This window comes from Globicephala melas, chromosome 3, assembly GCF_963455315.2.
Source record: "Globicephala melas chromosome 3, mGloMel1.2, whole genome shotgun sequence".
NCBI classification, from domain to species: domain Eukaryota; kingdom Metazoa; phylum Chordata; class Mammalia; order Artiodactyla; family Delphinidae; genus Globicephala; species Globicephala melas.
This window is the reverse complement of record NC_083316.1, coordinates 35,188,623-35,211,979: the sequence shown is the minus strand read 5'-3', so window position 1 is coordinate 35,211,979 and position 23,357 is coordinate 35,188,623. Positions and strand designations below refer to the sequence as shown.

General features: G+C 40.8%; 1 protein-coding gene across 6 annotated transcripts in view; it reads right to left on the bottom strand.

The window, feature by feature from the left end:
• Positions 1–23,357, bottom strand: part of GHR (growth hormone receptor) — a 316,755-nt gene that overhangs the window by 56,368 nt on the left and 237,030 nt on the right. For all 6 annotated transcript variants that reach the window (XM_060295740.1, XM_030882018.2, XM_060295742.1 and 3 more), the window contains one exon: positions 20,410–20,475. In XM_060295740.1, the coding sequence (XP_060151723.1) occupies positions 20,410–20,475 (66 nt within the window). The remainder of the gene's footprint in view (positions 1–20,409; positions 20,476–23,357) is intronic.

Below are 23,357 nucleotides of genomic sequence, written 5' to 3'. Positions count from 1 at the left end.
ACAAAAACAAGCAAAGTCTGAAACAACCCAAATCTGCAGGCAGTTGCCGTACAAGCTGCCCGCCAGGTACAGGAAGTATTTCTATTCATTTCTATTACCATTTTTATTTCTCTCAGTAATAATAACAACAGTAATAATAATAGTTGCTATTATATATTATAGTATATAGTATATAATATAATATACACTATATACTATATATACACTATCATATACATAGTATATAATGTATAGTATATACTGTATAATATAATATTACTATTATTATTAATTTAGAACAGTCATACTAAGGAAGTAGGGTAAGACAAAGCTAAGCAAAATGTCAGCTTTCTGTTGTTTATTAACAAAGGGAGTGAAAAGTCCCCGTTCTGAGGCTTTGGGTAAAGAGAGGAATAAGGCTCTAGGAAAAGCCAGGAATAGAGATGAAGCCAGGAAGACAAATTATTTCCCTTTTCCTCTTCCAACACATATACACACATGTCCACAAACTCCTTGCACTGCTGGCTATGTCCTCCTTCACCGGAGACATTAACCAGAGAGTCTGGTTCCATGACAGAGTCTCTGCCACCGTGCTTCACTGTTTGGAACAGCCCACAATTTCTTCTCCTTTGAGAACCCCTTATGGCTTACAGAGTCCTAGAACACTTGCAAGCAATGTGCACATCTTGGTCACACCCAACCCCTGTAAAGGCAAGAGTCTAAATATACATATTCCTATTTTTGAAAATAAAGGGAAGAGCCTCAAGAGGTCCATGGCTTTCACATGGTGGGGCGGCTACTCTAGGCCCGGTTTTCTGACTATGCTCTTTCTACTTGTTTATACTTCTTGTTGCTGGAAATCTCTGGTCTTAAATTTTTTTTTTAAATTAAAAAAATTGAGATAAACTTTATACACAGTGAAAACACAAATTTAAATTTATACTTCAACGATTTGACAAATGCACACAGTGTCATCAACCCCTCAATTAGGGTACAGAACACCTGATCTTCTTTCATTTATGGTAGCGTAAACTCTAGGACCACTGAACAAGTCTATTAAAGGGAAAGAAAGCCATACTCAGGGAAATAAAACATATTTCAAAAATTTAAAGTAAAAACTCTAAAAGCTATATTCAAGGAAATACAACTTTGGGTACTTGATATGCCTAACGTAAGGCCCTTTTGCCAGGAGGGAAGAGGGAAAAACAAGCTCGAGTGCTGGTTTTTCTAAGCTAGCTTTCTGTGATTTTTCTCTCCGCTTCCTTCCAGTTGATGAGCTTCTCTGCTCTGCATTACGCTTGCATGGAAGACTCCTAGGAACATATGAGAATTAGATTTTCCCTTCATTTTTACTTTGGCTCTTGATTTGACTACACTATTAATATCACACTACAAAGCTCTCAGTGGCAGTTGGCTAATGAGTCTTATTCATATTGAAAAAGGACCATAATCCCATCTTAAACTTTGCACAGTGCAGCTCAGTGTTTTCTTCTCAGATGATTCTCAACCATAATGTTATAATTATGCCATTTTCTCAGCAGCATCACCCAACTACTATAATTACAAAGCTAAGGCTATGTTTAGAGTGTACTGAAGAGAATGGAATTGTTTCATTTTAAGCGATTCATTTACCTCCTCTGTTGGTAACAGAAATGCATGATAATAGAAGAGTCATGGTTTAATATGCTTCTCTGAACAACAGCTTCAGATACTGAGAAGCCAAAAAAGAAAATAAAGCCCCAAAACCCCAATATGAGAAAGTATGGGAGACATGATTCCCAGTCTGGTTACCACAGTGACTCCTCGTTTGAAAATCTAGGATGGGCAAGGGAATGGAGGTTAGCATGCTGGCGGCCACTGTGGGGTCTCAGGATGCCCTCAGTTGATCCGCCTTGTGGCAGGACATCCCCATGCACCTCAAGTCAGTTTGCAGGACTGACATCGTGGCTCTGAGCCTGTAAGATAATGACTCACCTAAGCACAGGGAACTTCTGTCCTGCAGGACCATCCATTCCTTTATGGATGAAAGAGTGGATGGATATTTCATTCATATCCACTACGGGCTAGTTCCAGGTGCTAAGTACACAGCAAGGAACAGAAATCTCTGTTCTCTTGGAACTCTAATATATTTTAGATCTGTCTTTTGCTTATTTACCCAGAGGAATAAAAAGAAAGCTTTTACTTTTTTTATTTCATTGACCTATAGTTGATTTAAAAAATTGTATTAGTTTCAGGTGTACAGCAAAGTGATTCACTTATACATATATATATATATATACACACATGTATACACACATATGTATATTCTTTTTTCAGATTACAAGATATTGATTATAGCTCCCTATGCTATACAGTAAATCCTTGTTGTTTATTTTACACGTAGTGGTGTGTATCTGTTAATCCCATACTCCTAATTTATCCCTCCACCCCCCCTTCCCCTTTGGTAACCATAAGTTTGTTTTCTATGTTTGTGAGTCTGTTTTTGTTTTGTAAGTAGATTCGTTTGTATTATTTTTTAGATTACACATATAAGTGATATCACATAATATTTGTCTTTCTCTGTCTGAGACTTCATTTAGTATGATAATCTCTTCGTTCACCCATGTTGTTGCAAACTGCAATATTTCATTCTTTTTTATGGCTGAGGAATATCTCATTGTGTGCGCGTGCGCATGTGCACGCACGCACACACGCGCACACGCACACACACACACATCTTCTTTATCCATTCATCTGTTGATGGACACTTAGATTGCTTCCATGTCTTGGCTATTGTAAACAGTGCTGCTGTGATCATTGGCGTGCATGTATCAGAAAGCTTTTACTTCTACTGTGGGTGATGCAGACTCACCCATATTAGCTTGCATGACAAAATGCCAGTCCACTATAGACTGAAAGCCACCATTTTCTTGACATATGGGCATGTATTCGGTCTGGCAAAGAGAGAAATGATAAATGAGTGGAACAGCCTGGGGTTAGATGTGCTGGGTTCATTTGTAATCAGCTAAGAGAGAACACCCTCCAGCTCTCTGACACTGATGGGGTAGAGATTGATACTTCATCTCCAGTACACCTCTCACTGGCTTGCCTAAAGCCTCTGGTTGAAAATGTTTCATAGAACCTTGACATTCTTTGACTTTTCCTGCTCCATGGAACCTTAGGTGCAGGAGGAGTAGACGATAACATTGTGGGAAACCATAAAGGATGGCTTGGTGGGAAGACATGTCTAGGTATGTGTCTCATGTTTATATTTTAGGAATTACTTCTCAGGTGTATGGGGTTTCCTTTTCTTTTTAGAGCAAGCTAAATTATGAACCAATTTTGATAGCTTTTAGGCCAACAAGCAGATGCCTATGGTGCAAATGATTCCTCTCCTGGGTTCTGAGACATCCAAGGGCTGAGCCGAGGCCTCTTAGAAATCAGTCAGCAACACTAAGGGAACTGAACAGTCTTTGAAATGAAATTCCATTATTTCTGGTTATCACTTAGATTTCCTTCTATTTATATGGGCTTGAATGACTATGCTACCTGCAGTGCTCTCAGCCTCTAAGCCCCTGACCTAGGACAGCAGGGCAGGAGTGGAGAGGAAGTAGGCCGAGTGGCATGGACAAGGACAGGGGTGGCCATATTGCCAACATTTCCTGTAGGCTTGAAAATGGCAAGCCTTAAAGTTGGACCTTCAAGAACAGACAGCTGGAAAGTAGAAATAAGAAAAAGCCTGCATTTAGAAAATTGCAGCTAACTGGTTCCCTCTTCTGTCCTCTCTTTTTGGTTTGTGATTTAATCAAAAGCCTATTGATTATCTTTCTTTCTTTCTTGTTTTAGGAGCGGTAAGAGGCTAATCCAAGGCGGCAGAATGTAAACACTCCATTGTCACATCATCTTGGAATCTCTACAGGGACACAGCACTGTTCACTATAATGTGACTTCAGTTCTAGGAAATTGCTTGCACCAACATTAGACCTATAGCAGAGCTTGTGTGCAAGCAAATTCACCATGGTAGGTAACAGCAGCAATGAAATCTTCAGCCCAATTGAGTTCAAATATGACCTAGAGCCATAGTCTTAAATTCTAGACAAGTTGTTTTCCTTGCCACTTGAAAACAGGGTATCATCTTTCAACATGAACCGTTCAGGACCACACACTTCAACACAACGCATGTCTAGTTAGCTAGAACTCCACATTTTCTGGTTTTCCCATAGCAATTTTCTAAACTAATGTGTTCATATAAAGACTTCTCCACTTTTCATAGATGGAATTCTGGTCACCAGTAAAGCTAATTCATGATTTCCATTGGGGATGTGAATTGTGTTTTCTTGGGGGTGGGGATTGAGATCATCTGTTCATGATGGATTACTCTACATTTATTATGGAATTTGCAAATACACACAAAAACAGCGAGCACAGTTTAATGAACCACTATATGTTCCCCACCCAGCTTCAACAATTATCAGCATTTGACCTATCCTGTTTTGTATTTTCTTAACCTATTTTTTTTTAATCATCTGCTTTTACCCGTAACTACCTACATATGTATATTTAAAAGCTAAGGACTCTCTCATTTAAAACAATAATCCAATATCACACCTAATTAATAATGATCCCTAAATATCATCTAATATCCAGTCTATGCTCAAATTTCCCAAAATGTCTCAAAAATTTTCTTTTGGCTAATTTGTTTGAATCAGGATACAAACTAGGTCCATGCAATGTCTCAAGTCTGTCCAAATCCATGATACTTCCTTTCTCTTTTTTTAAATTACATCATTGTTTTGGTTGAAGATAGTTTCCTTTAGCTTACTGAATTCTTAAAGAGTGATTTAAAATATCCCTCTTGACCTGTTATTTCCTATAAACTGGCATTAGATCCAGAGGCTTAATTTGATTCTGTTCTCTTCTCATGGAAAGAACCTGTCACGGGTAGCTGTGAACTCCTGTATTAGGGACATATTATGTCATATGATGACAAGACTGATCTGTGTTCAAAATGTTGTCAGCCTGATTCACCTAGAATACAGCATACCTACATACTTTTATCATTCACGGACGATCTTGTCTAAATCACTATGTCATTAGGGCTTCTAAACTGGGGATTTCTCTAATCCTGCCATTTCATCTGCATTTATTAGCTAAGTATGTCTGTATAAAGAACAATAACAAGCAAAAGTAAAAAACTTTCCTTCACCCTGAAATGCAATTCATACAAAAATTCAAGGTAATTGCTTGATTATTTCCCTGATGTATCAGTTTTTATAATAATGAGTAGAGGTCCTAGTAACCTCCAAAGGTGACCATTTTTTAAAAAGTATCATTATGAACTTACTGATGCCATTCCTGTTTTGATGTCATTTTTAAGGGACTGTAATGATAAGAATAGAAATGATGAAGTAATTTCGTCTTTTTTCAGCTATTCTGAGCTTTTTTCAGAAAAAAAAAAGCATACTGTGTAATCTTGGCTACCTTTCCCCTTTCCATTCCCCTCTTCTCCACTCTATCACCCTACTATTTTACCAGGCTCCTTCCATAAAAATGGCTGAAAGCAAGACTCAAGACTAGATGACTTCTAAAAATCCATGCACATATACCAATTGTCTAGGGAAACCCCTTTGTATATTTAACGAAGGATCCACACATACTCGGGGAAGGGTCAATACAGACATCGATAATCTAAATGTTTGAACGCTGTGGTAGACTCACGTGCTAGACCCAGGCCATGCCCTCAGCATTGAGCACAGCTGCAGAAGTGCCACAATCACTAGCCACCTGTGCTCCTTTGAACACTAGTGGCCACTGGGGTAGCAATAGGTAATCCCTTGAAAAGAAGTTCCCTGGTCAACCATTTTCAGAAAGTGCTGTGGTTCTTTTATTTCTCTTGGATATTCACAATGCACCCAAACAGATTAGAGACTCTGAGTGGTTCTGTGATAAAGAAGCCTGTTTAACTTTGCATGTTCCCGCATTTCCCAAGCACTGGAGACATGGTAGGCTAAAAAGTTAAGGTCAGAGTTCTTTGCAGGGGTGTGTGAAGAATATTTGTGGAGGAAATTAAAAAAAAAACTTAGGTACAACTATTTCATATAAAATAAACAATAAGGTCCTACTGTATAGCACAGGGAACTATATTCAATATCTTGTAATAACCTATAGTGGAAAAGAATCCGAAAAAGAATATCTATTTCTCTATCTATCTATCATCTATCTCTGAATCACTTTGCTACACCAGAAACTAACACAATATTATAAATCAACCATACTTCAATTTAAAAAATACATCTCTGTAGTGGGTTAAATTATATTCTCCAAATATATGCCCAAGTCCTAACCTCTGGTACCTCTGAATGTGCCCTTAGTTGAAAAAAGGTCTTTGCAGATGTAATTAAGGTAAGGATCTCAAGATGAGGTTATCCTGGATTAGGGCTCTAAAGTCAATGATGGGTGTCCTTATAAGAGAAAGAAAAAAGAAAGGAAGAACAGACATAGAGACACAGGGAGAAGGCAATGTGAAAATGGAGATAGGGACTGAAGTGTTAAATCTACAAACCAAGGAACACCAACGATTGCTAGCAGTTTCCAGAAGCTAGGAGAGAAACAGGAACAAATTCTCTCTCAGAGCATCCAAAAGGAATCAACACTAACGTCACCTTGATTTTTGACTTCTGGCTTCCATAACTGTGATAGATTAAATTTCTGTTGTTTTAAGCCTCTAGGATTATGGTAATTTGCTACATAGCAGTCCTAGGAAATGAATACAATATGCCTGAATCAATGAAGATTGATTCAGTAGATCTGAGGTAGATGGCATTTATATTTATTGAAAATGTCCACAGATGATTCTGATGGGCATATATACCAAGAGCCACCACTTTAGGATCCTTGGGGTTGACCTGGTTATATTGACATCCTATAGGATTTAGCCTCTTGCTGTGACTCTGGATGGACCAATAAAGCCTCCTGCCCTTTACCTCCAAGTCTGTTTTTCAGAGAAAGTAGTCCTAAAGAAAATGTTTTTGGGTTATCCCTTAAGTAGTAATTGGAAATAGTTTTTTATAGGTGGTGACGATGGTCAAGGCTATGTGAGTAGAAGGAAGTAATTATGGGTTCAAAGGGAAGAGGGGAAAATCAGCGCTTGTCAAATTAGCCATATGGATCTCACTTGAAGGGAGCTTTCATTTTGCAGCCTGAACAGGGCTGAGCTTCCTTTCTTTTGGTACCTTGAGAAATCTTGGTCTCCTACGACTTCAAATCATTCTAATTCACTTCTAATCTTCTGGACTCAGTTTCCTTCTTTTCCTCAGCTGCCTGAGGAGGCTGCTTCTTTCATCCCCAGCTTCTATTCATCTGAAAACATCTTCTTTCTTTTCCCAATTGTTCTCCTTTTAGCGCCTAGACTCCCTGGATGTTTTTGATGTACTTCTTCCCTCTTAGTCTCCAGTTTCTCCAAAAGGAGTGGGAGGGGCCTATGCTAATGAACTCAGTCTTTGCCTGACACTTTGCCTCACCCTGAATTCCTTCTGTGCTGAGACAAAAGAACCTGAGCTTCAGTAAGTCCTGAAACCAGGCTATCCACATCCTGGTGAAATTCGTTGGGAAGCAAGTTAATATGGACTCTGATTATGCTCCAATGGCTTAAAAAACATACAGTCTTCTCTAGAAAACATAAAGGCACAGTGCTAAGAGTCTGTGCTGATCTGAAGCCCTTTTTTGAAGCAGATGCTACCTTACTAGAACCAATTGAGCAGGATGTAAATTAAGGTCAAAGCTGTCCACATTACACCAGAGACCTCCTGGCCCCACAGAATTATCAATTGGCAAGAGCTCTCCCAGAGATCTCCATCTCAACGCTAAGACCCAGCTTGACTCAATGACCAGCAAGCTCCAGGGCTGGACACCCCATGCCAAACAACTAGCAAGACAGGAACACAACCCCACCCATTAGCAGAGAGGATGCCTAAAATCAAATCTAATGACTAATAAATAAGGCACCTGCTCTTAAAAATACCTCCGCAAGGAGAGGTTTGCAAGACAGGCATGAGTTGGTGTATGCTCCTCTGCTCTTCTGGTTTGACAGCTTCTCACACTGAGGCTGACTAGACCCTAGGAGGTTACTTACTCATGGTTTAACCAAGATTATCCAGTCAAAAGCTAAATTTGGCAGAAGGTACCAAAGAAAAATTTCAGAACTTTTGCCCTAGCTGGTTCTTCACCCAGGAAGTGGTGAAGTGTGGTGAAGGGGAAGACAGAGGGTAGGGGTGGTGAGGGCAGGATGAGATGGTGAAGGAGGCATTCCTTCACCGTACAAACCGCAAAGCTCCTGACCCAGCTCTAGGAGCTAGTCACAGTTCACCTACAACCCAAGTCAAACAGGCTGTCACAGCCTAGATGTGTACTTAACCATTAGTTAATATATTATTTGTTGCAGTTGTTACACTTGATTTGGAGAGCCTCCTTACAGCCGAACTTCTGAAGCAAAAACAAATTTCAAGTTAGGGACTCCAGGGCCTTATAAATGTATACATATAAAAGAATCCTAGCAATAAAACAGTACTCGATTATTGCCAAATGACTCCCCAGGCACTAAATGTTCTAAAAGCTCAGAGAAGGAAGCTTGGGTCTGAGTTTAGTTCAGTAGGGGGTAAAGTTCCCCTTTGGAAAAGTAGAAAAAGTCTGTTTTAATGGCACACCTTTTAGCTGTCTATACAGCTTCATTGCTTCTATAGCTAAGGACAGTCTTTTTCAGGGGAAAGAGGAAGGAAAGGGAACAACATTCTACTAGGTGCCAAGTACTGTGGTAAACATTTGATCTAATGCTGCCTCAGGACAGCCCTGAGGCAAGACAGTGAAGCAATGAAGTCAGCTTCCAGGCTGCTCCTTCCCCCTCTTGCCCACCACCTCCTCCTTGTGACGTCCATCTTTCTTGCCTGGTACCCATGTCTCATCCTCTGGACATCTGCAGTCTGGCAAGCCTCTCAGTCCCTCCCTTTCAGTAAGTGCTCTCTGCTTCCTCAGCTCTAAAGGGCCAGCCTGACCTATAGTCCAGGTTGATGTGCTTATAGCAGAACATGAAAGCAGGGCTTCTCAAACAGGAGTCTTTTGGGATACGAAATTAAGTTGTGTTCTTTTTGCAGAGATAAGTGACAATGAAAAGAAATATCTCCAACATTAAAATTTATTTTTTAAATCAATTTTTCTCAAACTGGCCTGTACAGGCATTCTCTGGAGTCTGTGAGAATTTTACTTCCTTAAAAAATAAATTACTCAAAATAGAGCTACCCTATGATCCAGCAATCCCGCTCCTGGGAATATATCCAGAGAAAACCATAATTCGAGAAGATACATGTACCCCAATCTTCACTGCAGCACTATTTACAATAGCCAGGACATGGAAGCAACCTAAATGTCCATCAACGGAGGAATGGATAAAGAAGATGTGGTACAAATATACAATGGAATAGTACTCAGCTATAAAAAAGCACAAAATAATGTCATTTGCAATGACATGGATGGACTTAGAGATTGTCATACTGAGTGAAGTAAGGCAGCCAGAGAAAGACAAATATCATATGATATTGGTTATATGTGGAATCTAAAAAAAATGGTACAATGAACCTATTTACAAAACAGAAATAGAATCACAGATGTAGAAAACGAACTTATGGTTACCAAGGGGGAAAGGGGGAGGGGAGGGATAAATTGGGAGATTGGGATTGACATAATACATTACTATATATAAAACAGGTAACTAATAAGAACCTACTGTATAGCACAGGGAAATCTACTCAATACTCTGTAATGACCTATATGGAGATAGAATCTAAAAAAGAGTGGATATATGTATATGTATAACTGACTCACTTTGCTGTACAGCAGAAACTAACACAACATTGTAAATCAACTATACTCCAATAAAAATTAATTAAAAAATATACTACTCCAATATGAGATATATTCTACTAGATCCAGCATCCTTCTTATCCTCCCAGAAAATATACACAGGAGATAAGCTCTGGTGAGTGGGGTGAGGACGTGGGTAGGATGCTTCCAGCAACCCAGGCTACTACTACTTTTTCAGGAGGAGTAATAGCAGTAGTAGCAGCAGCAATAGTAAAAATAATAAAGTATCTAATATTTATTCCTTACCTACTTTGCGCCAGGAATTTTCCTATGTACCTATCTGCTCCTCACAATGACCATTTGAGATAGATGTTAATATCTCCACTGACAAATGGATAAATCAGAGTTCACAGCATGTCAGCCGTATGCCAGGTGCACACACACAGGACCAACTCAGGGTCTCCAGCTCCCCAGACTCCAAAGTGCTCATCCCACAGCCTGGGACACCAACTGAAACCAATAACAGAATTTGCCACAATCACTAGTGGCTGATAAGAACAAACACCTCCAATACTTTTGTAGGACCTTCTTGTCTGCTTTTCCCCACGAGAAAGAAAAATGGCAGAAGAGGAAATGCATCTGCTGCTCTCAGATTCAGGAAACAATTCTCCTCAGTATTGGTCTTAGTGTTGTGGAGAGGATGTCAAACTCAAACCCCATGAAATCTAAGCTAACGCCTCCCCCTCCACTTCCCTTCTGCATTTGCTCTCAAGTCATTCCTGGAACTCACGTGGCATTCATTTAACCAATAGTAAGCCCCCATTTTGTATCAGGCCCTGTTTATGTTGTGGAGGAAAGGAGCAGAGCATATAAAGATGAGGGAAGACCTTCCCTCTGAGAACTTACAACTGAAGGGAAGCTACCATATGTACACAAGCCACTTGACTTCAGTGCAAAAGATGCACAACTTCAAACGCTTTTGGAATTCAGAAAAAGAAGAGCTTCTGTCGCAGTAAGGATGCTATCCAGGTGTTTCTCCATTTCTCCGGGGTTTGCTTGGCAGGAGCTTCGCAGTGACAGGTGCACAGACCCACTCCTGCAAATATTTGCTCTCCAACGAATCCAAATTTGTAGTGTTAAAATTCTATTTACTAAGGAATATTAAGTGAGAAAAAAGAAGAGCTAAAGGCTGCTTTTCCATAACATATGAAAATGAAAATATAACCTGTAGCAGTAAAGACATGAATGTTACTTGAGAACATGATGAGGACATGCAAAGGCCATTCATCTGAACGGTAACATCTACTACAATGTTGTGAGGTTTCTGGGTTATGAGTCTTTCACGGTGCACGATTTCCTAAAAGGAGAGTCTTCTGTCTGTATTCTTCAGCATGAATTCAGTGGCAGCAGTCGGTTTATGGACGATCCACAAACCTGTAAAGTCAAGTCTGCCCTCAAACTGGAGCTGTGTGTTACACCGACTGTAGCTCTTCATAAGATAAATATTATGTGATAATGATGACATATCTCAGACAGTTCAGTTGCAAATTATTGCCCATTCAATCCATCACCAAGCATTTACAGATGCTCAGCTTTCATTTGGTGGAATACCAATAATAATAAAAATGTACAAGTCCACACCGATCAGCAGATACTGTTAATCTTACTTTGCAATAGAGTGTATTTCAGAAGAGTTGACTGTGAAGGAAATTCATAAAGTGAATCCTGAATTCTCATTTATGTCGGTTACCAACTGAAAATAATTTTCTATAGGAGATTAAAAGACAACAACCAATACAAACATGATGACTAGTTCCATAAAATACCTTTTTATAGAAACAACCTTTTTCTGTTTATAACAGGGGTTGACATACTTTTTCTTCAAGGGCCAGATAGTAAATATTTCAGGCTTGTGGACCTATGTTTTAGCTACCCAGCTCTGACATTGTATCCCCAAAAGAGCCATAAACAATCTGAAACAAATCGATCTGGCTGTGTTGCAATAAAACTTTACTTATAAAACGACTGAGGACAATAGTTTGCTAACCCCTGGTTCAAATAATTGTTGACCTTAAAAAAAAGTAGCTGATTTTGTATCATATATTGTGAATTACATGCAAATCAATTTCCTATAAACTATATATATTTAAAAGCCCTTTGAAAGTTGTATAACCTATTTTCTAAATGATAAGTTCTTTATTTAGTAATTCGTCATCTCTTATTTTTGGTTTAAATATATATTGCATATATTTGCCATAAGGTACTCTATTATTTGAACTTCTACTCAATGGTACCTATGTTTGAATTCCATAAATCTTTTTATAAATATGGTGTGTAGTCTGCTTTCTCAGTGCATAGATTAATCTGTATTAAAATCAGGGCCCACCTGTATGATGAATTCAAGGTTTTTTCCTTAGTGCAAAAGTGCACATTATCTGAAAAACTGTGCATCACACGTTGGAGCTGGTATGAACAAAGGCCTTTCTGGAATGACAGAGCCTAGGCCTTTCTGGAATGACAGAGCCTAGGCCTTTCTGGAATGACAGAGCCCAGCCTCTGTCTCTCCCTAGAGAGGCTTCTGTGCACCGAAGCCAGAGTTCTCTTGAGAGCAGTGATTACAGAGTTGGTTTGGAAGCTGTAGAACTAAGCAAGTCGTCAGGGCTGCAGTCTGGAACTCAAAGGTCACAGTCAACTTTGGGATGCTTTAACTTTCCAGTCACTAAAAAGAGTTCACCACCCACTGGGGTCACCTAGGGTGAAAGAATGTTTGTCTTGGATTTCACCCCTGAAAAATGTGTGTTATGCTTTGGAAGAGAAACCATACTAGGAATGGGTATGTAGAGTACACACAGGCCCACTGGAATTTTTAGAGAGATGCTTAATCATCCTCAGACTTCAAAAAAAATTGTTACTTCTACAGTCAAGGCTTTCCGAGGCATATGCCCACAGATTTCTAAATCTTTTCCTACTGTTTGGGTTCCAGAATAAACAGACAACCTTGATATATGTTGACAATCAGAAAGGACCTGCAGGGGCTCGAGGAGGCTGACCTTGAGCTGTGGTTTCACTCCCCCTCTAGACGTTCACTAACGCTGGTCTGAGCGCGTGCACAGAGAACAGGTCTCTCGTAAACTCAGTGGGAAATATCTACTCACCACTGATTATGGCTCAGCAAATTGCTGGCAGTTGAGGAGGATAAAAAAGTCAAGACCTAATATTTATCTTACAAAGAATCCTTACCTCCCAACAATTATATGTGAAAGCAGGGAGTGTATAATGAAGCAGTAACACTGGGAAACTAATAGCAGGCATTATCTGAGTATTTCAGCCTGGAAAAAGTCACTGTCAAGCCCCTATTTTGAGATAACTAAACACTGTTATTTGAATTCTCAATAACATGCATTATCTACACTTCATTTTGCTCATCTAGGAGCAGATACAAAGCATCGCATGGACGGTACCTTCTCTACTCTCTTGTTGGTCTGTCAAACAGACTTGGGAAAGCTGTTTTGTCTCTACCTCCGTTTCTTCTTCTATAAAGTGCATAAGTCTACCGGCCTCCCTCCAACCTCAGAGAAGCAAGGAAGGGGGATAAAGAGCCTTTGCAGGATGCTTGGCATTATCAGGATATCAGTGCTGTCTGCGAGTCAGGATGGGCTACCACTAGTTTGGGTGCAAGGGGGAGCCAACATAAACACCGTTTCCTTAAAAGGGATCATAATAATCTGTGTTTACTTACTGAATCATTTGCTGAGTTGTTTATAAACAGCAGACTGTAAAGAATTCAATGTCAGCTTCGATGTCAGAGTCCAATGCTGCTCTCTAATGCATGTCCAAAGCTCAAGTTCTTTGTAACCAAGAAAGGCTGCACATTCTCTCTGAGATACCGTTCCTGCACGGACACACTTCCCTTATGTTGTGTTTCTTTTACGTGTACTGTCAGCTTGTGCTTATTGTAGCTGTATTGTCAGTTAATAAGCCCTTAAGGTTGAAACTATCTGATGAAAAAGAATGATTAAAGCTGAGAGGGTCATTCGGCTCTTACAGGGGCAGGGATGGGTCACAGGCAGGAGAGGGGCTGCTATTGCCTTGGCAGCTGAAGTGCCCACAGGATAGCACAGTGATGACACAGAAACACACCCCAAGACTAGACCATGACACTGGTCCCATGACCTGAAGCTAAGGTTCTGTGGAAGGCTTTTGGGAAAGACTGTAAGTCTATTAGTAATGGACGAGAGAAATGTCTCCTCCTGCCTATTTTAATTTCTCTCCTTTCATAAATGACTGCCGGAGGACGTAAAGGTACCCTATGGTAGCCAAAGAATACTTAAGATACCAGGCAGAAAACTTGGCTTCTATTTTTTGAATTTTTTTCGTGTGCATGCAAAATCCACTGACTGTTTGTTAAACACTCGGCATTTGCCAGGCCCTTACAGGTACTGTAAGATACAAGGATGTGAAAGACGTAGCCCTTATCCTTAGGAATAGTACAGTCTATTAGAGGGAACAGAAAGTGCATGAGTCTCCATTAGGTTGAAACAAATGACATAATGATATGATGGTCCAAAATAGAGTTGACTATGGGAAATTTCATACAGTTCAATTCTAATTCTTGTTGGAATATAAATAAGAGCCCCAAGAGAATACAATAAACACCGTGGGACCAGGTACTATCCTAACTACTTTAAATGTATCAACACTTGTAATTCTCACCACAATTTTATGAGGTAGGTACTATTAGCATCTTTATTTTAGAAGTAAAACAAAACAAAACAGAACTAGGTACAGAGAGGTCATGAAACTTAGGTAAGATCAGGCAGGAAGTAAGTAATAGAACTGGGACTTGAACCAAAGCTGTCTTGCTGCAGAGGCTGAGTTCTTCAAGTGCTGTGCTATATACTACCTCTCCTAGAGAGGGAGAAAGAAAGGGCTTCAGAGATTCTAAGATGGAAGTGTGCATTCTCTTGGGGGAACTGGGAAAACCTTTGTGGATAAGGCGATATTTGAAGTATGCCTTAAAGACAAAATCCTTGAAGGACTGTTCCCACCTGGGAGGTAAGAAGAGGGAATTTCTGACAAAGGGGTCATTATGAATGGCTATGATGAAGCAAGAATTCAGGGGACACAAACATGGGTGTACATAGTACATAAGCGAGATGAGGCTATGTTGTGGGCCTTCTTAAATGCCAGAGAGATGAGTTTATTCATAATTTAGGAAACAGTGGGGAGCTACTGAAGACGATGGGGCAGAAGAATCACTGGATCAAAGGTAGACAAGAATGAATGTGGAAGCAGAGGGTAGGATGGCTGGGGACAGGGAAAAAATAGGAGGTAGGGAAGAAAAATTAGGAGGCTAGGAGTCCAGCTAAGAATGTACAGTAAGGACCCCAACAAGCAAAATGACAGTTACTATATTAAATTTTTGTCTCCTATAAGTGTCTTTATTAAAAAGTAACTCACCATTGTAAAGGAAGTTGTTGAACTTATAAAAATTGAAGCAATTCATTTCTGTGCCCATCTAATATGATAATCTTTTGGGATTCTTTCAAAACTGCATTCTCACCTCAGTCATGGATGTTTATGTTCAGGACGCCTGTTTTCATAAAATCTTGGAAAAATTTATGCTCCAGATGCCAGTCAATGAAACTTCAGCAGTTTTCTCCAGTTGGATATTCATTTTATTTTGAGGTGGAAATGCCACTGATCACACAATTTACACTTTCATAGTAATACGTGACAAATTCAGTGAAAAGGTGTGGCTTTAAAAAAAAGGACAGGAAAAATCCCCCTCAGAACGATGTGCAATCTTTTAATAATTTCTCTATGTGTTTAATAAGTCTTAAGTATTTGGCCCATACGATCATCAAATCCTCTGCCAAAAACCAACTGTGAGAGAGAAATGAAATTACTGGAAAAACACAAAGCACATGGGACCACAGCAGCCTAACTCGGGAGTCTGCCTTCTTCAGGAGCACTAACAACGTTTTGCTTTTCTCTAGAAGATTCTAACCATCCTCATCACTCTCTCCCACAACTAAAAGCGGCTTTCTTTGTAGGAAGTTTGCACCGTGACTTCTTTAAAGTATACAAGATGCCTACCACTTTAAACCGTAAACTCCGTCAATATCCTTCTCATCCTATATGTGGGTTTTTGCTCACATTTATGCCTCTGCATAGGTGAAGTATGCTGCTACCCACGTGCATGGGCTAAAAAGTCCTCGTGGGACTTTTAAAAATAAAATAGCTCTTTGTTTCCAGAAAATATTTCTCAAGCCTGTACTCTGCAGAAGGTATGTCAGTATGTGCCCATTACCACACAAACACCTATGCACATGGATTAGGTCCACTCAAAGAGCACGCAGAAAGCAAAGCCCCGAGGGCTTAGAAGCTGGGACAGATACTTTTTGGTGAGCAAGAGAAGGAAGAGATGAACGCAATGGGCAATGCTTTAAGTGGCGCATGGCATGGGTTAATTTTAGCTGGTCCGGTTTGACCGCGTCCTTTTTTTCCAGAGTTACTGATGCTTGGCAATGCTATGTATAGACTGTGTTAACTAAAGATAAGTGATGTGCTGTAGTCATGGGTCCCTGAGTTGTTTCAGGGCAGAATATGTCAGCTTGTCAATGCTGCTTAGCAATATAATTAAATTTATGATTTGCACCTAAATTCAGTGGAACTGGGGGCTGATGGTAAGGCTGTCCACATAGCTAGGATGCGCCTACACGATGAGCTCACTCTAGGAAACTCCATCATGAGCAGACTTTGGGCTTCCTGGTACCAAGGTGCTTGGCAGGCACACAGGTAGTGGTTCCAGACCTGGAGACACAGGGCGTCTGGTGTGACTGTGCAGTGAGAGGACGAAGAGGCCTCCAGACCCCGGTCAGTGCACTCCCCTCATCTGCTGTTGCCCTAGTGTATCCTTTGCCTGTAAGGAAGCTATCCTCTGAGTATAAACCATTTGATTCCTTTTAGCAACACTGAAGGTGATTAATGGGCAATTAACACAGGTGGCGAGATCTGTTCCTCCATGAATGCCCCCCCTCCACCCCCCGCCCCTGAGATCCAAGAGGCTCCACGATAACAAGGGGGGCTGGTGGGAATTGTCAAGAGTGCTGAAGGGTGGGTAGCCAGGGAGCTATTAAGGATACTTCCATTTAGTTAATTTATTTGCAATATCATTTATTACTTACAATGTTCAAGGTACCATTTGAGGTACTGTGAGTTATACAACTCTGAATAAGACACAGCTGTTCATAATCCAGATGGGGAGATAAGAGAAATACGCAAATAACTACACTCCAAAGCAGCGTGTAATATATCCCCTCAGAGTGATACGAAATCGTGTGACCTCTCAAAGACACACACAGAGGAGGGAGGAACTGCTTCAGGCCAAGGGTCAGAGTGTTCTGGCTGAACCTTAAAGTATGGGCAGGATTTACATTTCCAGAATGCTGGGTGAGGCAGAAGGATGATAGTTCTGGAAGATGGGACGGCACGAGCAGAGTCCCAGAGGAGGGAAAGCATAGTGGTCCTGGGGAGTAGTGGGTAGTCTAGCCTTCAAGCTGGGGTCAGGTGACAGATGGTGGATTTGAGTGTCTTGGGATAGGACTGCAGTTTAAAATTTAGGCAGTGGGGAAGGTGCTAAAGATAGTTAGGGTTATTTAGAACAGAGGGATATGTTGGATTCTGAAAATCATTATTGGCAGAGGAAGATGGATACAAGGAAGGAGAGACAGGGTAGGGTGTGGAAGGAGAGAGGAGCGTGACAGCTACTGAAGGGTTATTGTGATAGCCCAAGCGTAAAGTGAAGGTGGCCTGCAGAAGGGTGGTGGCCTTTATTTACATTTGGACAGTTCTGTCTAGGATTCACTCTGGGAGGGTTTATTTATTTTTCTTCCACAAGGTTTTGCTTTGAATCTGAGAATTCAGAAAAGTGCACATAGGAAATGTATACATTACAATTGTGAACTGACAGTTCTTGAACACTAGCTTTTTGTGTAAAACTATCTCCTTAGGGGGAATATGACCTCCCTGAGGTCAGGACAATATCTTACACATTTCTTTCTTCCTCAAGGTGTAGAGCTAGCTAGTGCTGGGTGCATGGCAGGGAGTTAAACATTTGTGATACAGTGACTGTGTCCACAGAGACACAGTGAGGATACGGGAGCCCTAGGGTCTGTTGTATCTCAGTGAGATGCTTGGATGATAAAGGTGGCCATGTGTCCTAGTGAGTGCACTGTGGAAGGTGCCTAGTGATACAGACATATCCGTTGACGTGGGGTACTTTATCCAATCAGTCCTGAGACAAAAGGCATATAACTTCAGATAAGGAGAAGCTGGAAGGATAGGATTCTTCCTTGCGTGGGGAGCTCAGTGTCTGTGTGACGTGCCACAGATGAAGGGTAATAGCTATTATTCTTGTTTATCACAAGGACAGAAGATCAACATATGCCAAGTGACTGGCAGCAATTTCAACACATCTGCCATACTCAGAGGTTGTATTCCAACCAGGCCCACAGCTTACGGTCCTCAGACCCCATGACTTGACAAAGACAATGGCTTGGGGAAATCTTATCACCACTTTGGGGGCAAGAGAAGGGCAGTGTACTGTGGTTGTGTGCTGGGGAGGGTTCCAGTGTGGGATGGAGCACGCACCATTAGTAAACCATTCTTAACTGATTCCTTCTTATTTCCTTACAGAAAGCAGCAATAAGTCACATCATCTGCTGAGTGAAGGCTTTGGAATATACTGGCTGGGATAACCCAAACATAAGCAACAGCTAATCTTTCTACAACCCCTCACATTAATTAGCAGATTAACATGTCAGATGATTCTAAAACAGGAGGGTTGTAGAGTTCGCGGTCTGGCACAACTGATGAATTGATGACGTTTGTTAAAAACAGCACCAACCCTCCTTTTCAGTCACCTCCAAGAAAAATGATGTTTACATCGCCTATTAGAAAAGGACTCTGCAATTTAGTCACAAAACCCCAATTATAGTTTCATGATGCCGTTATGATCCCTGAAACAGCAATGGCTTAAACACAGTCAGGTACACTAACCTCCCTTCCTTTATTTTGTAATGTGGACTCGAGCACATACTTCAATTGAGGAAAAGAAAATCCATCCTTAGAATTTAATTGAAGGTGCCTACTATGTGAGCACGTTTTTTTTTTTTAGGTCACGCGAGGGATTTAGAAGAAGCAGAAAACATAGGCTTTGCCTTAATTAATTGAGACATAATTAATTTGTGCAGCGCACACAACTCATTGAGTCCTGCACATGGTATGAACACATGCATGAAGATGCTGTGAGGTAATGCTATCACGGAGCAGTGGACAGAATTTCAGAGCCCAAGGCGATTTGGTTGAAGGGACATATTTGACTGTCTGGTAATGTGATCACTAGGTAAAGAAATATCTCAAAATAATAATGACAATACAATACAGGACTTATAAAACAAAAATGCAGATTCCTAAACTCAGTAAACTAATTGTTGGCCCACAATAAGTTATTTTATGTCTTTTTTTCTTTGCATTAATTTGGGCTTACTTAACCTCTAAGGATAAGCTTATTAGAAAAATAAAGAAGCATTCGTTTTTTCCAAAGAGGAAATGCAGGTGGCTAACAGGCCCATGAAACATGGCTCAACACTGATAATCATCAGGCAAATACAAATCAAAACCACAACGAGATCTCGCCTCACACCTGGCAGAATAGATAACAGCAAAAAGAACACAAATAACAAATGTTGGCGAGGATGTTGAGCAAAGGGGATCCTCATGCACTTTTGGTGAGAAGGTAAATTGGTGCAACCACTGTGGAAAACAGTATGGAGATTTCTCAAAAAACTAGAAATAGGACTACCATATGACCCAGCAATCCCACTCCTGGGTACAAACAAAAACACTAATTTGAAAATATATACTCACCCCAATGTTCACAGCAGCATTATTTACAATTGCCAAGGTATGGAAGCAACCTACGTGTCCATCAACAGATGAATGGATAGAGAAGATGTGTTATATGTACCATGGGATACTACTCAGCCATAAAAAGAATGAAATTTTGCTATTTGCAGCAACATGGATGGACTTGGAGGATATTATGCTAAGTGAAATAAGTCAGACAGAGAAAGACAAATACTGTATGATATCACTTATATGTGGAATCTAAAAAATACAACAAACTAATGAATAAAACAGAAAAGAAGCAGATTCACAGATAACAGAGAATAAACTAGTGGTTACCAGTGGGGAGAGGGAAGGAGGGAGGGGCAAGACAGGGGTAGAGGAAAGAAAGGGTTATTATGGGATTATATGAAATCATTTGCATGAAACTTTTGAAAATTGTAAAGAACTTTGGAATTTAAAGGATCTTTCGTTCAATTAAAAAAAAAGGGAAAAAAAAGAAGCAGCCTTGCAGAAAAGTTGAAAAAGAAATTCTGAAAAAAAAATTTGTCAGTTTGCCTGTGTAATTTCAGTCAGTCATTCATCCAGTTACCATATCCCAAATAAAATAGGGAAAGGACAGTAGCTTGAATTACAGTAAAACCTGGACACTATCGTTGAAGGCAGAAAAGGGAGTGAAATTCTTACTTGTCTCTAGGCCTGGATGAACTCTCTGCAGACTCGGAGACGCTCTGACAAGGATAGCTGGTGTGGCTGGAACAGAAAGAGACGAAAACCATGAGTTACCCCTATAAAAAGTGGTCTGATGTGACTTTCTTACAATCTCATTTTCAAATGTCAAAATGTGACCAGGCCCAACCTCACAACAATTCTCTCCTTTTTCTTTCTTTCTTTTTCAAACTAAAATTGCACCTACCCTCTAAAAAGAACTCCTAAATATTCAGAGCAAATGGAAACCTTCTGGTCTTAGCTGCCTCTGGTCTCATGCCTGGACACAGTCAGGAGGATGAAAAATTGCCGTCCTACAACATTTGAGTCCAAACTTAAGTCTTGCTTGTGGAAACAAGGAGGAACATAAATTCTTTTTTTAAAAAAGTATTAAAAACAGTTCAGTCAAAAGCATTTATTCTTAGAAATAAACATGTGAGCAACCCTGGGAATAGGGAAGGAATGAGGGGAAGTGAGAAGTTGGACAAGAGGGGGACAGTTTAGGATGCGAGATGGAAATGAGTCATCTATTATAAAAGCACTTTTAATTTTATTGATACTAGTATTAGGTTGCATTAAAAACAGGAAAAATGGGCTTCCCTGGTGGCGCAGTGGTTGAGAGTCCACCTGCTGATGCAGGGGACACGGGTTCGTGGCCCGGTCTGGGAGGATCCCACATGCCGCGGAGCGGCCGGGCCCGTGAGCCATGGCCGCTGAGCCTGCGCGTCCGGAGCCTGTGCTCCGCAACGGGAGAGGCCACAACAGTGAGAGGCCCGCGTACCGCAAAAAAATAAACAAGAACAAAAACAAAAACAGGAAAAATGGAAAATGATCAATGTAGTTATCATTGAACTGTTGAAATGCGTTGAACTGCAAACACCTCAGCTACAGAAGTATTGTAACTGTTATCTGGGCTTGGTGGAGAAGGGGGTGTCTCCAAGATGCCTCCCATCCCATCAGTCTATCCGTGGGTTATCAGAGAGGCAGTTTGGTCCAGGCCCACGACAAACAGAGAGCATCACCTCAAAGCAGCGAAGCTGCTGCTGCTTTTGGTCCTCAATAGAAACCCACAGTAACAGCGCTAAGAAATCTTTCTTTGATATGAAAAAAGGAGGAGGAAGAAAATGAAGATCCATGGGCAGTGGAGCTGGCCCACACCCATCTCCCTGAATTTCAGGGAGGGTGAATCCTGTCCATCTGTCCTGATCCACTTCTCAATGTGCTTTTTTACTAACTCCTCCCACCTGGCTAACCACTAGGAAGCAGCTGTCGGGTCTGAAGTTCAGAATATAGAACCTAACAGAGGAAGTTAAGATCCTTTCACTAAATACTGCAGAATTCTAACGCGTGAAAGTTTTTGCAGCCTGGGCCTATCAGTGAGAGCGTTCTTCCAAGCGAAGTTAGGTTTGGGGGCCTTTGGTGAATTGATATTTTACATTCTGTGTGACTATTAGCTCTGGAAGGGTTTCTTTTCAGTCTCTCTCTAAATTTTAATATTAACTTCATCTGTAGAAGCTCATTTACTCCCAAATACAATAAAGAATTACGACAGAAAGCAAATGGAATACACGTTTCCCTAGAGGAGATAATGTACTACAGATTGATTTTAACGTGGCCAGAAAGGAAAACTGCATTTTATGAAAATCCCCTCAAGTCTACTCACTGTCTTGATAGCCTTAGTCTTTATTATTACCATTGTCTAGACCCCAACCCCTGCCTTTAATTCCTTGCTACAAATCAGAGAACACTTTATTACCCCTTGCACTAAATTGGGCACCAGAATGTTATTTTTGGTCAAGGTTTGGCAAGTTTGTATAACTTCCAACTGTGAATGACCTATTTCACTGAAAACTATATATGACTTGAGAAAGTCCCGCTAGCTCAAAAAAAGAGGAAAATTAAGTTAATCATGGGATGACACGCAATCATGTGTGTTATTTTTGTCAAAATTATCCAGCAAGTTTGTCTCAATTTTCAGCTTGAAAGTGAGTAAACAGACACCAGTTTCCAGGCTCAGATCAGCAGGAAAGTTGACGAATTTCTCCAGAATGACGACTGATATGGAATGTGGGCATCAGTTAGGAGGCCCCAAGGAGCCCACAGAGCCAAACCTCAGGCCCGGAAATGCTTGGGGAGCACTGGCCACCGTTGACTCTTCCCAAACCAGGATTCTGCTTTCTTTGCAGACAGACGTCTGGTGCTTTCCTCCTTATGGTGTATTTGGTGACACTTGCATGAAGCAGAAAGTCTTACTCAGCTAACACCCTCCACAGTATGTGATGAATCGAGGCATAAAAGGAACAAATGGCATTCTTGGGGAAGACCCACAGGTTTATGCCAGTGCCCAGAGGGTGCTGATTACAAATCGAGCACAATGAGGAAAACTGTGCCACCTTAGCAGATGGAGACGTCACCCTCAGTTGTCAATTTTAGTGTCCCAGCTGTCCTCACTGTCTAAAGTGCCGAGCGATGGAGGAAAACAAATGAAGGGTGACAATAAGCAGAGCATCACAGCTCCAGTATATCCTAGAGGAGCTTTTAAATGCTGGGCATTATAAAATGAATTAGCTGCAGCTCCTGGCCTTGGTGAGCCCACGATTTCCGGGCAGGGATCTATAAATGAAGGAGTGGTCAGCATCGGAGGGGCAATGTGGTAGCCCTTCACGAGTCTGGACAAGCTCCCTGGGGAAGGTGACCCTTTGGACAGGCGCTGAATTTGGGATAAATAAGAAATGAAAAGGAAAGGAAAGGGCAGTTGGAGCCAAGGCAAGCACTGCATAAAGACAGAGATAAGACACAACCTAGGCATGTAAAGAGCCATGATCTGAAGGGAGCGGGCGGAGCAGAGCTGACCTAGGATGTGTGGAGAGGTCAAGGGCATATTGGGAATGGTCTTTCCAAAGAACTTAATTGTGGGACTTCCCTGG